General features: G+C 34.5%; 1 protein-coding gene across 3 annotated transcripts in view; it reads right to left on the bottom strand.

Annotated features, from left to right (window-relative positions):
- The window catches only part of FSTL5 (follistatin like 5), a gene marked incomplete at both ends in the record, with an annotated part of 536,981 nt that overhangs the window by 472,373 nt on the left and 48,617 nt on the right, over positions 1–15,991 (bottom strand). For 2 of the 3 annotated variants that reach the window (XM_079773039.1, XM_079773038.1), the window contains one exon: positions 8,271–8,301. In XM_079773039.1, the coding sequence (XP_079629165.1) occupies positions 8,271–8,301 (31 nt within the window). Of the gene's footprint in view, positions 1–8,270; positions 8,305–15,991 lie in introns of all 3 variants that reach the window. The other variant, XM_079773037.1, reaches the window with a different exon arrangement.

Below are 15,991 nucleotides of genomic sequence, written 5' to 3' on the forward strand. Positions count from 1 at the left end.
AAAAAGGTATCTGGACAGGGCAAATGTGTTTCCTGTTCATTAGAAAATATTTGCATTCCTTAAGCTGAGCTGGGCGGAGGGAGGAGAGTGGTCCTTTCTTATAATGCAAACTGCTTCATAGGCAGGTATCATCTGGCCCTCTTCCCATAATCCTGTGGGAATTGCCACAAATGCTGGTACACTCCTTACTGCTATAGCTATGAGTAATAAACTTCTTTGTCTCTGACATGGGAGCCTCATGTCTTTTGCCAGCATCCAGGAAACTATGAAGCTCACTTCCTAGATTGTGAAGAATAAAATATCAGATACCGCATAATTCTTGCTATGTTCTCTGCATTTAATCACAAAATAAACCTATCAAGAAGGAACTATAATTACCCACATTTTATACAGATGAGGATATCACTACACTAATGTGTACTAATCTTCCATATGTTTATGTTCAAAGCAATGTCCACTACATCGTATTATATTCTTTGTTTTGTGGATTATAACCTAGAAATATGCAAAATGATGAGGCAAAGTAAAATCAACACAAATAAACAAACAAACAAACAAATAAGTAAATAAATAAAATTAACATGGGGGGCAATAAGGGGATAAGGACACATACGTAATACCTTAATCAATAAAGAAAAAAATCAACATGTCTTGGCCTCTAATATTAACATTTCATGAAATTAAAGCTTATTTTTTCATAAATGTTTTTACCATAGATGTATTAAAAATGGTTGCAGATATTTCAAAACATATTGAAATAAAACTCACATTAACCAAGAGTTGTCTTTCTACTCAAAGGGTCATATACTTTATATCATTTAATCCTTAAAACATAATTTTGTGCTATATTATATTCATATTATAAGTGAGAAAAGGAGATTGAGTCCTTAAGTGAGGGATAAAAAAATTGAACCTAAGCATGCTGAGTCTACACCCCATGATATATCTTGAGAAGTGTTATAAATCAGTACTTCTCAGTGTAACTCTAGTGCTTTGAATTAGAACAGCTGTTTCCTAAAAGAGGGATAATGGAGGGAAAGAGATCCTGGGTAATAAAGAAGGATCTCTTACTCTTTGAGACAGCATGGAGTAACCTGGAGAATAATATGCTAAGTGAAATAAGGCAGTCAGAGAAAGACAAGTATCACATGATCTCACTCATATATGGAATCTAATGCAATAAATAAACTGGTGAACAAAATAGATCCAGAAACATGGAACAGACTGAAAAATCTCAGAGGAAAGGTGGGGGTTGGGTGGCTGGGGAGAGATTAACTGGGGAAATTATATGCATATATGCATAACCCATGAATAAAGACAATAGTGTGGTAAAGGCTTGGGGATGGAAGTGCATATGGGATGGAGGGGGTCAACAAAGGGGACATCTGTAATACTTTCAACAATCAAGATACATTTAAAAAATATAATAGACTAGAAGCCCGGTGCACGAAATTCTTGCACAGCGGGGGGTTGTCCCTCAGCCCAGCCTGTACCCTCTCCAATCTGGGACTCCCTGGGATCGGGCCTAAACGGGCAGTCGGACATCCCTCTCACAATCCAGGACTGCTGGCTCCCAACTGCTTGCCTGCCTGCCTTCCTGATTGCCCCTAACCACTTCTGCCTGCCAGCCTGATCACCCCCTAACCACTCCGCTGCCAGCCTGGTTGATGCTTAACTGCTCCCAAACCAGCCTGTTTGCCCCCAACTTCCCTCCTCTGCCAGCCTGGTCACACCTAACTGCCCTCTCCTGCAGGGTTGATCACCTCCAACTGCCCTCCCTTGCAAGCCTGGTCCCTCTCAACTGCCCTCCCTTGCAGGCCGGGTGCCTCCCAACTGCCCTCTCCTGCTGGCCATCTTGTAGTGGCCATCTTGTGTCCACATGGGGGCAGGATCTTTGACCACATGGGGGCAGCTATATTGTGTGTTGCAGTGATGACCAATCTGTATATTACTCTTTTATTAGATAGGATAGAGGCCTGGTGCACGGGTGGGGGCCAGCTGGTTTGCCCTGAAGGGGGTCTCGGATCAGGGTGGGGTTCCCTTGGGGCATGGAGCAGCCTGAGCGAGGGGCCTGTGGTGGTTTGCAGGCCGGCCATGCCCCTTGGCAACCCAAGGGGAGGCCCTGGTATCTGGAATTTATTTTCCTTCTACAATTGAAACTTTGTAGCCTGGAGCGGAGCCAAGCCTGCTGCTCCCTCCCGGCGGGGGGGGCGGGGGGGGGCAGCCATCTCTGTGGCAGTTAATTCACCTTCTACAATTGAAACTTTGTAGCCTTAAGCGGGTGAGCCTGGCCAGGGTGTGCGGAAAGCTTTGCTTCCCCTGTTGCCGCCGGCAACCCTGGCCTGCTCTCTCAAGCTCCATTCTGCCGCCATTTGTTTGAATTTGTTTACCTTCTATAATTGAAACTTTGTAGCTTGAGTGGAGGCTTAGGCCTGCAATGGCTATGGAAAGCTTGGCTTGCTCTGTTACCTGGGAAACCTTGCTCACTGTGGCTGTAGCCATCTTGGATTGGGGTTAATTTGCATACTCGCCCTGATTGGCTGGCGGGCGTGGCTTCGCTGGTGGGCGTGGCTTATGTAGCGGAGTGATGGTTAATTTGCATATTACCATTTTATTAGAGAGAATATGTTTAATAAAGCAAAGGTAACCCTCACCAGAGGATTAGATGGAGATTTCGAAATATCACAGTCCATATTTGACCACTTTTCCCTTACTTTCCAATATCCAATGGATAAGCATTCCATGTACCAGTAATTTAAGAAACAATGATATTTTTAGAATGATATAAAATTTTCCAGTAAAAACATTTACATCTTATCATCTAAATAATTAAAAAGATTGTTACCCATCTAATGAGTTACAAGTATGAAATGGCCCATCTGGTGTGGCTCAGTGGTTGAGCATCAACCTATGAATTAGGAGGTCAGGATTATATTCCAGTAAAGGCACGCTGCCAGAATTGTGGGCTCAAACGACCCCCAGTGGGGAGCTTGCAGGAGGTAGCCGGATCAATGATTCTCTCTCATCATTAATGTTTCTATCTCTCTCTTTCTCCCTTTCCTTCTGAAACCAATTTTTTAAAAGTATGAAATGCATCTTACAATTATTTAAAAGTGAAATTATTTTATCTTTTACATAATAGGTAAAACTCCAAGTTAACTAATTCATCAGAGTTGGACAAATGTACATCTACTTTGTCTCATATACATCACTAAATACTACTTACAGTCACAAATCCTTATTATATAAAATGTATATCTTTCATACTTCAAAAAATTCAAATAACTTACAAAATACTTAAATACTATTACATTAAATGCTAATTTAAGAACTTTGATAAAAAGGCAGAAATATTTCTTTAAAAAGCAACTAAATATATTTTATTTAATATAGTCAAATTTTATGTTGAAAGTGCTTGGGGACACAAAGCAAAAAGGGAAAACTGATAAACCATTTAATTTTTTTATTGGCAGATAAAATAGGAACTTGTGACAAAAAAGTGTAATTTTCACATGACCATTTCAAGAACTGCTATTTCACAAAGACTAACCATTGCAAGTGAAGTTATTTTGTAAAGCTAAATAAATAATGCCATCAAACACATTTTTTGTTAATATTACTTCACATTTTTTGAAACATGATATTCAACTGTTTCAGGAGACAGCTTTTGAAATTTTTAGAAAACTTAATTTGAAAATAATTTAGCTCTGCTAAAAGTCTAGAATAAAGATATTCTGTATTGGTGATTGAAGGGAAGATCACTGTTGAGCAGTGCAGGTAAAAAAAAAATGATTGAATTATTTAAAGAAAAGCCAACAAACAATATTCATTTGATATTAAATACAACATTAAATTATTATTTATTCAGAGGAAAAATCCAGTTATTCTGGGTTCTCCCCAAATCACCAAAGCTATTATGCCTTCATTATTTTAGATAGCACTGCCTCCTGGTGCAAAGTGAGCTTCCCAATTAACCACCCAGAAACCAAAATATGGGGGTTGGCAAAAGTAGTTTACAGTTTTGAGTATGAGAAACAGAATTAAAGTTACTGTAATAATCAGAACCTGCCTGTCTTTTCCATATGAACTACCTTAATCCTACCTTTTTGCCCATCTCTGTAAGTGACCCATTGGAGATGATTTATTGGTATGCTTTGGAAAACTAAAGAATATATACAAAATGGGGGTAGAACAATGATGTGTTTGGCATAATATAAATTGAGGCCCTTCTTGGCACAAATGTAAAACACATTCAGATACTTTTTGAAACCTCTTCGGGTGAATGATAATAGCATCATTAGATAGATAAGGATGTTTGTCTTGCTGTTTGCTGTGGCATGAAGATATGCATCAGGATCATCTAAAATTGTACCAAGTTTTTAAATAATTTTTTTAAAGAATGGAAAATAAATATTACCTTAATTCTCAGAGGAAAGTTATTACCTTCAATGAAATCTATACTACTTAAAAGTTATTGAATAAGGCATTTGGAGACATCATTTAGATTATGCCCAGTGAATATAATTCTATTAATTTACTTTTATTTTATGGAGTTATACTTTATAACATAAATTGTTTTATATATATATATATATATATATATATATATATATATATATATATATATAAATTTTTCTTGATTTCAGAGAGGAAGGGAGAGGGAGAGAGAGATAGAAACATCAATGATGAGAGGGAATCATTGTTCAGCTGCCTCCTGCATGTCCCCTACTGGGGCTGGAGCCCACAACCCAGGCATGTGCTCTTGACTGGAATTGAACCTGGGACCCTTCAGTCCGCAGGCCAACAATCCATCCACTGAGCCAACTGGCTAGGGTATAGATTGTTATATTTTTGAAAGTCTGCCAAAGTAACAATTACTATCCAAGTAATATTATATTTAGTGACTTTCAAAATTTGTATCTCTGTATTCATTTTTTAAAAAGTCATATTACCACAAAAATTCACAAAACATCACTTGCATGAAGAAATGTTACCATATTTTAATAGTAAAAGAACATAAATGGAACAGATGTCAGCTAATAAAATCAGAAAAGTCTGACAATGTGTTCATAATAATTGAGAATTATATTTTTAATTATTTAGTTACTCAACAATGAATTTATATTCCCGTTGTTAAGTTAGGTGTATAGTAAAATGTATTAAAGTATTTGAGATACTCATATTCTAATTAAAGGCTTGCCAGTTAGTCATATGTTATTAAGTTGGACATACATATTGGCCCTTTTTTTTTTGCTTCAAGGTAATCAATAATCATACATAGAATACATTTTGCCCTCATTTAATTTACAAAGTGTGTATTTAATAAAACAAATAGAGTAAAATATAGAATTGTTCTTATATAATGCAATTGTTAAAGTAAAAACTCTAAATTATTGCTCTCTCACAAAAATTGTTGTTTAAGAATAATTTTCACAAATCTGCCATAAGTACACTTGCTTGGGTTTATTTAGAATTATTGTTCACCAAAAGCAAACAAATAAATAAAACTATCAATCCTTTTGTTGACATTTTCTAGAGGTGAATTTTCTTGTCTTTTAGGTACTTGGACTTCCTAAGGATTGTAACTATTGAATGTGATAGACAAACCTGCATTTTTCACAAATCCTGCAAACAATTGTTTGCCTCAGCAATAGCTTTCTAAGTTGAAATACCAAGTTATAATGTATAACACTGTAATCTGTTAAAAATATAGTAACTCTGAATTTCATATAACAGTAAGAATTTCCATTTCAAGTATCACTTATTGTACTGGTTATATTTTATTTCTTAAAGATAGAGACATGGAAACCTTTAGATAAAGAGTCTCACAGAGGGCTCATATATATGACTTACCATCTTTTAGTTTTACATAATATTTTCATTTGTTAATGTAATATGGCCAATGGCTTTTAGAAATAAGAATTTGACGGTCCATTCCTATCCATTCACTATTCCCATCTAGTTACCTGACCTAATTTTTAGAGACTTACCCAAAATATAACTAGGAATGAAATGGGAATGTACTTTATTTTTATCATTTTTGAATGGGAAGAGTGAAGAATATCCACTTAAAAAGAGAGAAGGGAAAAATTGTGTGATGAATGCAGCTGGGAGTTGTACAACTAAGTATTTTTAAGACATCTCCTTAAAATATGTTGTTATTTCATCACTGAGAACTGTAGAATGATTATCTTAAATATACATGAATAAAGCAATCACAAATTAAAATACTCCCCTGAATAATATTAGGAGAGAATAATTGATTTTTTGTGATCCTTATATTAGAACTATTCTTCAAAGGAAATTAATTCCTAATAATTCTTATAAAATCACACTTGATTTTAAAAGCATAGTGTATCCTATTTTAACATATCCATAATGTCACTGAAGAACAGTGTGAAATATGACTTCCTAAATAGTTGACCCTTTTTCAAAACTGTAGGACTGTCTTCACTTCCCTGTTATTATCTTCAATGAACTTCATGGGAGGATGTCAAAATATTGTAAACCTCAAAATTGTATACTAAATATATTAGGTTTTAACTCATCTAAAAATAGGCAATTGAAGCAAAAAAATCAAATGAGAAACCAATAGTATATTAACTATTGAATCAAAATTAATTTTATCAGGTAAATTTCATGTAAATGTAATATTGGAATATATAAAAATATGGATTTTAATGGTATTTCAAAATAATTTTAGAATAAGAGCTTCTGTTAATGTCAAATAATTAAAGATATAATTGAAAGTTCCAAAATATTTCAATATACATCTCTATATGCACAGAGAAAGAAAGGATCTATTTTCATTAGAGTGCTTTGGGTGTTACATGAATATTATGAGGTTGAGATTGTTGTCATATCAAAAAAAGGCATAGAACTCATGAAATTAGAAGATTAAAGACTTCCTCTGCTGACATACCTGGTCATGTAGTAAACAAGATCTGGCAAATGAGATTTTCAATTTGTCAGAAAGTCCAGAGATTCCCTAACTGAGAATTGGTTACTAACATCACATGAAGACATAGCTTACATTTCAAAAATTAGTTACCAAGAAAGGTACAATATTTAATTTTCAGAATTTTTGTCATCTACCAATGGGTAAACTATAGCTTCTATGGCTTAAATGTTTTCTCTTAATATTGATATTCAAAAACATTTTAATGGGGCATCCATAATTTCCAATAAGATAACATTCCAGATGATTCCTATAAACTGTCAAAAATGTAGAGTTCTTTTAAGTAGAGCTAAGCAACAAGTCCTGATGTGACCATGCATCTCTGACTTAGAATCCAGTAGTCTAGAAGCCAGTGTGACAGTTCAAAACCATGTGTCAGCCAGTGACAGTGAAAGCAGTGACAAGCATCATCTTAAAAATTGTGTTACATTATAAAAGAAAACATGTTCCTAGACAGCAGTTGGAAAATAATTTCCACTACTTAGGATGGTATGATTTATGTACCCCAAGGCAATAAAGCATCAAGGAGAAAGCTACACTAAACTTGTTTCAATATAACAGAATTATAAATGTGATTTAAGATTCACCTGAAACACTAGGCTGTTTCATGAGAAGGAAGATGTGCGCTCAGTATGCTTACAATGCTTACAGCATTTAAATGCACACCATCCAGCACATCTTGGAACAGAAATTCCCTTTTGCAACACAAAAGCATAAAACTTTGAGTTAATATGAGTGTTTTGAGGATAAATAAGTGTAATAATTTCACATATAAAATAACAAACCTAGCTGTAGTTTGCTGAAAAACAACACAAACAGTCAGGTAAGATTACCATCTTCCTAGAGTCATTTACTAGCTCAATGGGCAAACTTCTAACTTAACAATGTCTTTATGGGAAAACACGTCTCCCTATGTCTGACTAGAGTTGACTATGCCACACTAAAAGCTATCACTGATTTTAGTATATAAATAAATATTTTCTTGCTTTTTCATAGAAAATAAAATGACTAAATAATTGGTTGTCCGTGAAGTATATTAGAAACAGTTCATCTGCTAAATCATGGATGTGACAGAACACCAACTCTTATGGACAATGCTCAGTGGAGGAATTACATGAGAACAGATGAAGGAACACATAGAAAATTGTGTTTAAGTTTCCACAAAGGGTTCACAATGGCTTTAAAACCACATTGAAGATTAATTCCGTTTCCCAATTTTAACTAAATTTCCAAAGTAACATCAAACCTTTTATAGTTCTCCTATGCTTACATGAACTTATGAGACTATAATCTTAAAACAATTATTCCTTACCTTTGATTCTTGAACTTTCTTGACTTTTTTCCTGCTGGAATTAAAACAGAAGTAGATCAAAATCCGTAAATATGTGTTCAACAGCCTGCTATAAAGCATTAATATAACTAAAGACTTGTCTAAATGTTTTGTTGTACATATACCCAGGAGTGATTGTAATATAATTCTCACCTTAACAAATACTTATGCCAAATATTTTATTAGAGTATAATCATTCTTAGTGGACATAAATTTATTTAAGAAACCAATACATTATATGAATATAAATGTATAAATAAATGAACAAATGGTTAATGAATAAAAAATAGCTTGTCATGCCTCTCAAGTGCCTTAGGCTATTCCATTTAATTCAAACATTATGAATGATGTCTTCAGAATTTGCCTTCAACATCTCTACATTAATCATAAGTTGTTGGTGAGGGAAAAAGTTTAAGAGCAAACAGTGGAGAATTCACTAAAAAACACAAAAGACATTTCAACTGTCTTTCCTTCAATTTAACTTAGACTTGGTCCCTATCTCACTGCTCTAAGGCTAAAGTTGACAACAAATTCTATTACTTATTCAAAGGCTGCTTCAGTCAGACCTGTCTTTCAATTTGACATACTCCTTATTAGTTACCAGGCAACTCCAAAAGAATTAGCTTGTGTTCAGTTTTTAAGTAGAAAGTGTGCACTCTATGACTTCTCAATTAATATTCATGCATAGTTTACTCTGTCTAAAAGTTTCAGGGTTGCCAACTAAAAATAACTTTGAAATATATTTCTAATAAAAAGTGACAATTGCATATATGTACACACACACACACACACACACACACACACACACACACACTGAACTGCAGAATTGTATTAGTTCCAATAAATTTTGATAAAATGTACATAATTAATAAAAATATAAATAATTTATTTTGCTAAAAGCATTAATGCCAGAGTCAAATTTTAAGAAAGTGCATTTTGACAAATGTACATTTATTGGGCCAGCTAACCCAATGTCTGATTCTATTAGACTTTAACACTTTTGTGTTCGAAGTCTTTTATCCTAACTCTTCCAGTCTTTGTGTTTGAATGCTATTCTGTCTTTGTTAATTAACTGAGTTTCCAGTGATATTTATTTTTTAATTTAGAGTATCCATTGTTTATTTAAATTAAAATTTAAATATAAATTAATTGTTTTAAATATAGATTCTTTCATAATTATAAGCCAAGCAGGCTTAAATTTTTCAGAGGTATTTATTAATGAAAATAATCTGTCTCTCCTCTTTTACTATTCATTTATTTATTTAGTCATTTATTATTTCAACAAATATGTATAAATGACTTTTACATCTGTGCCAGACACTGCTCCAGATAACAGGATATAAAGGATGAACAAAACGATTTTCAACAACAACAAAAAACACATAGAAGTGAAAGAAAGAAAAAAGGTTGAACAAAACAAAAAAAAATATGTCATTATTGAATATACTGCACAATGGTATTAAGTATTACTTATTTCTTTTATTTTTAAATTAAATGTATTGTGGTAGCATTGGTTAATAAGAATACATAGGTTTCATATAGCCTTAACACACTATTACATTTCATTGGTTTCTTAAAATCCAATTCTCTACTGACACATTTGTATATGCTTAAAATTACCAATGAAAATACCCTTAAATATCCTACAAACTAGAAATGTTTAAGAATATTGTACTTAAAGAAAAATTAGATATTAACTTATTGGACTGGGAACAGACTTATAAAGTAAGAAGAAAAGAAGAATAAACTACTCCATTTACTGGCAAACTTGTATTAGAACTCTTTTAGTGGAGACTTATATACATAATTTAGGATTTTGAAAGTAATATCTTTTTTGACTTGCTTCTATGACTATATTGCATTATTCACTTGACAATATATATTTTCCACAATTTTAGTTTACAAACTGTTTTAACTGTTAATTTGAAAATAAAGAAATATTAAGGAGAAATTGTGATTATTTAATTATGTGAGAATTCTTAAGTGATCAGAAATTTGTTACCTTGACCACATGATACATTTGAAAAATCTACATATATAAAAGCCTAAGTGACCCATTGGCTGACCAGCCAGTAGCTATGAAGTGTACTGACCACCAGGGGGCAGACATTCAACGCAGGAGCTGCTGAGCTGCAGTCACTTGGCAGCTTTGGTCCTTGGGTGACATACCCGGAACCAGAGAGGAGGGAGCCCGATTCCAGTGTGTGTCACAAAGAACCACCCTCTCACAATCCGGGACCCCTTGGGGGATGTTGGAGAGCCACTTTCGGCCTGATCCCCACAGGCCAGGCCATGGGAACCCACCTGTGCATGAATCCCTGCACTGGGCCTCTAGTCTATAATAATAAAAGTGCAATATGCTAATTAGGCCAGACATCCTTCCGGACATCCTTCTGGATGACCTTCCAGACAAAGCCAGGGCTGTGAGGGAAGCCTGGGTTCCAGGTGCCAGAGGGAAGCTGGTGCCAGCAGCTGGGGGAAGGAAGGCCTACTCTTGCAATAATTTTGTGCATCAGGCCTTTAGTATTCTTATAATAAGAATCTTTAGTTCTTGTTTGTAATAGCAGAAGGCCAATCTATCTCTTGGTATAACACAGTTTTAATATTCCTTTAAATTTTTTTCTTTATTGATAGAGTGATCTTGTCTTAAAATAAGAAATATATTTTGGCCAGGTATCAAAGCTAAATAATAGCAAACCATTCATGTTTTACTTTGTACCACACCATTTCTTGAAAGAATCCCAAAGTGCTATATTAATTATATAAATAGACTCCATGAAATTCAGATCAATGGTAGAAATGAGCAAATAGATTCTTGCAGATAGTATAATAAAGATTAACAAAAGACAATCTGGGCAGAACTATGGATATAAGAAAACACATAAATGTATGATAAGATCTCTTAAATATTTTGAAAAGAACAACATAATAAATAAAACTTAGGTAAACCAGTGTAAAATTAAGTCAAGTTGAGGCACACAGTAGTTTTTAAACTGATGTGGTGAATAGGCAAACTAAAATCTAGCCAAACAAAATAAATGCACAGGAAGCTAGTCCTTTAAATTGACAGAATGTTATCACTCTGGAAGATATTATTAAGGATTTTTTAAACCTAGTATTTGAATTTATGGAATGACACTTAATAGATTCTGATGATGGGTATAACATAATAATAAGTATCTTATGATCAAAGATTAATTAGATATCAGGCCACAATACTGTCAAACATAGTTTACCTCATTTATTCTTTCTCACTAAGAAGCACATGCTCTTTAGGAAGAGATGCAACCATCTGAATGCTAAGTGCATTATCTCCACCAACACAGCATTGAGTTATAAACATTAGACCACCAGTGAATTGTCCTCCCATTCTACATGATACTGCTTAAATCACTCTAAAGAAAAGACATCAACCCAAAACAGATGCTCCCCATCAATACCTTTTTTAAAAATTTGTACACAAATAATGAACCTATATATAAACATAAATTTTGTGGCAAACATGCATAAAGGTAAAGGTTCCAAATTTTAGTAGTCTACCTAGTTTAAATTACTTCTCATAACTCTTTCCTTCTCTTTATTGTTTGCTAGACAAATACCACCCAACAAAAATTACAAAGTAATAATTTGCAGTAGAATAGTTATGTTCAGTATATATTTAAAATTTCCATGTGCTAGGTGATGAAACTATTAAAGTTTTTATATTTATTAGAAATATTAAGCAATATGGATTATAAATTCATAAAAGATGGGAAAAGAGACTATTTTAGTAGAGCCACTCCACTGCAATCTTGTCTTCTGTGCCATTCCGATGCATGAATTCCCATGAACATAAGAGCTCCTTTCCCCAGGCCCTAGACACGCACACACACACACACACACACACACACACACACACAGGCAAAAACTTTTTACAAAACATACTTTTCTGTACTCATTTCATCATGAAATGCCTGAAAAATAAGAGATATTGGCAATCATAATGCAGAATATCTATCCTCCTAAATCTTGGGTATATAGATATATTTTCAGAAAACTGGAATGGTAAATTTTGTCTACTCAATTTAATCACAATCTTCTTAATACTTATTTAACACAATTTCCCCTGTAATTTAAACCATGTTCTTGATCCATTATCACTTCCACAATAAGCCTCAACTCTGATCATTTTATCTAAAATAGCACCCTTGTTACTATTTGATTTCCTTTTTTTTAGTCATTCTTAGCATAATTGCTACTTCCAACAATAATATATATTTATTTGTACATGGTATGCTCCCTTTACTGGAATGTATGTTCCAGGAACTAGAGACTTTGCAGTCCTAACTGGTATATCCACAGTATCTGGAAGAGCATTTTCAAGAGAGTAGGCACTATTCCTAACTAAATCTCTGAACTCTAGAATTTAACAGCCTGGTGGAGGGACAGGCACACACATGAAATATTTGAAATCAAATGTGACATTCAATAATTAAATTATACATACAATCTAGACAGCATAGTCAAGAAAAAATACATTTTTTTTAACTGAGGCAGGGGAAGGGAAGCTATGAGAATGTGGATTACTGAAAAATACACAGAGAGTTGAGAATGTAAAGATGACTTAGTTGATCTCTATAGTAAAGGGAAGGAGGGGATTCTATGCAAAATATACAGTATGAGCAAAATTACCAATTCAGGAGAGTGCATACAACAAAACAGCAAACAGTATGCAGTGGTAGTGCATAGTTGGGATAGTAAAGTTAGGATGATAAAGAGACATACACTAGACTTTTATAAAGGAATCTCGAACTAGAACTAAATTTATTCATCAAATACCTTCTATATTCAATAATATCTATACTATGTTTTCTTACATAATTATTATATATTTTTATTTTTAATTTAAATTCTTTATCATTTAAAGTATTACATATGTTCCCCCCCCCCACCCCATTGACCTCTCCCTGGCCGTTCCCACCCCCTAGCACATACCCTCACCCCCTACTGTCTGTTTCCAATGATTATGCTTATATGCATGCTTACAAAGTCCTTTGGTTGATCTCTTACCTCCTCCCCCCTAACCCTCTTCTGTCTTCCCTCTGAGGTTTGATGTTCTGTTTGATACTTCTATGTCTCTGGATCTATTTTTGTTAATCAGGTTACATTGTTCATTATATTCCACAAATGAGTGAGATCATGTGTTATCCTTCTCTGACTGGCTTATTTCGCTTAGCATAATGCTCTCCAGGTCCATCCATGCTGTTGCAAATGGTAGGATATCTTTCCTTTTTACAGCAGCATAGTATTCCATTGTGTAGATGTACCACAGTTTTCTAATCCACTCATCTGCTGATGGACACTTGGGAGGCTGTTTCCAAATCTTAGCTATTGTACTAGTAAATTGTGCTGCCATGAACATAGGGGTGCATATATCCTTTCTGATTGCTGTTTCTAGTTTCTTGGGATATATTCCTAGAAGTGGGATTACTGGGTCAAATGGGAGTTCCATTTTTAATTTCCTGAGGAAACTCCAAACTATTCTCCACAGTGGCTGCACCAGTCTGCATTCCCACCATCAGTGTACGAGGGGTTTCTTTTTCTCCACATCCTCCCCAGCACTTGTCGTTTGTTGATTTGTCGATGATAGCCATTCTGACAGGTGTGAGATAGTACTTCATTGTCATTTTGATTTGCATCTCTTGGATGACTAGTGACTCTGAGCATTTTAAAATAATTTTAAATATTAATTTTATAAGTTTTATTATGTAAATTTATTTGTATTTACATTTAAAATAAAAATCAGTGATTATTATGGGGAATTTATAATTACATTCATCATTTAAATCTAGTCATAAGCATCAGATAGATTTTTTGTCTGATTTTTTTTAACCAGAAGTGTGTGAGTTCAAGTTAAATTGATAAAACATGTGCAAAAACAATCACTATGTAGTGTGTCAAAAACAATCAAGAAGCATTTGTCCAAAGTGTCACAAAGGATGTCTTTGGTTGATGGACACATGAAAGACGTAAACAAACTGGATCCTAAAAGGTGACCAGCATTTAATTAGCTAAAGAAATTATGAACATCCAGGGCAGAAAAAATAACTTGTAGAAATAAGGTGTTAGGTAATGAGATATGTTAGATAGAAAATAATACAGAGTCAGTAGCATAGCATATAATTAAAATAATCGAAGGGAAATTAAAAATCCCATACCTGGCACACTTGAGGAGACAGAAAGAAGCTGGGTGGACAGGGGCCGGAGACAGTAGAATCCGGGAACCCAACTGAAATTACGAGGACAACACAACTGGGTGGGGAAGGAAGGGTGTGTGTGGGAGACAAACTTTAAAATGTCTGAATATTGCTAAGACAGGCATCATGCAGATAACCAATCACAAGGCAGTAAGGCGTGTAAACCAATCCCAAGGATGTTGCTAAGGCAAAATTATTTGAAAAGATCAATCAGGAGCTAGTAGGCTGTCTTCAATGCCTAAATTAAAAGGCCTGTGCTTCCTTTAGCTCTCTTTCTCTTCTCCCTGGCACTCAATGGGTTCCTGATGTTTGTTCCTGTGGCGGGGGAGCACTTCCCTGCACACACATGGCTCATGGCCATGTGGGCCTTCGCACATGGACTATTAGACTTTCTTTTTTTTAAATGTATTTTTATTGACTTCAGAGAGGAAAGGAGAGGGAAGGGGGAGTGAGAGATAGAAACATCAATGATGAGACAGATAGGCTGCCTTCTGCACTCCCCACACCAGGGATCGAGCCTGCAACCCAGGCATGTATGTGCCCTGACTGGGAATTGAACCGTGACTTCCTGGTACATAGGTCTATGCTCAGCCATTGAGCCACGTGGGCCTGGCAGACTATTAGACTTTAATTAGCTTGGATACTACACTACTCCTGTCTGTAACATGGAAAGGAAACTCTGGACACTGGCCTGCTCCTGGAACCCCAGCTGCACCTTTTCCAGGACTGGCTAATTCCAGTAAACTTTGGTTCCATTAATAGCTTTAGTCAGCGACTTCATTCTTTGATTTCAAGAGACAAGAACTCAGATTTAAACACCCACATTTTGGTTTCACACACATATATGAGTCCTCCTTTCCATAACAAAGTACAAATTATTTATTTGTTTACAATGCATACAGATTTGAGGATTTAAAATAATGCTAGGAAAAAGGAAATGTTTGTGATTTTTACCTAATATATAATCTTAAGATAAAAAATGAAAATTCTATAGGTCTTTCTTATAGCATTATTGTTTTATATTATTAGACTTTATTTGAGTTGAAATATGAGAAATTCCTAAAATAAATGTTGATAGGCTACTTTTTTGAAGCTATACATTTGAAAAGGAAAGAAAATTCAATAAAATAAATGAAAATAATTGTTGACAATTTTATTTATGCATTTCTATATTTTGAAGAATATATTTGGAAATATTTAAAAGAAATACTTAATTTTTGAAATACTATTTATGATTTTATCTTAAAAAGGGAAGATAGCATTTTTAAAATTGATAATAGACATTCTAACTAGCTTTCTAATTCTTTATCTTATTTTTATGTAAATAAACTTGAAATATGGCTCTTACTGATGTTGCTCAGTTAGGTAGAGGGTCATCCCATGCACCAAAAGATGGCGGGTTTGATTCCTGGTCAGAACACATACCCAGGTTACAGGTTTGATTCCTGGTCAGGGCGAGTACAGGAG

This window comes from Cnephaeus nilssonii (genome assembly GCF_951640355.1).
Source record: "Cnephaeus nilssonii genome assembly, chromosome: 5".
NCBI classification, from domain to species: Eukaryota; Metazoa; Chordata; class Mammalia; order Chiroptera; family Vespertilionidae; genus Cnephaeus; species Cnephaeus nilssonii.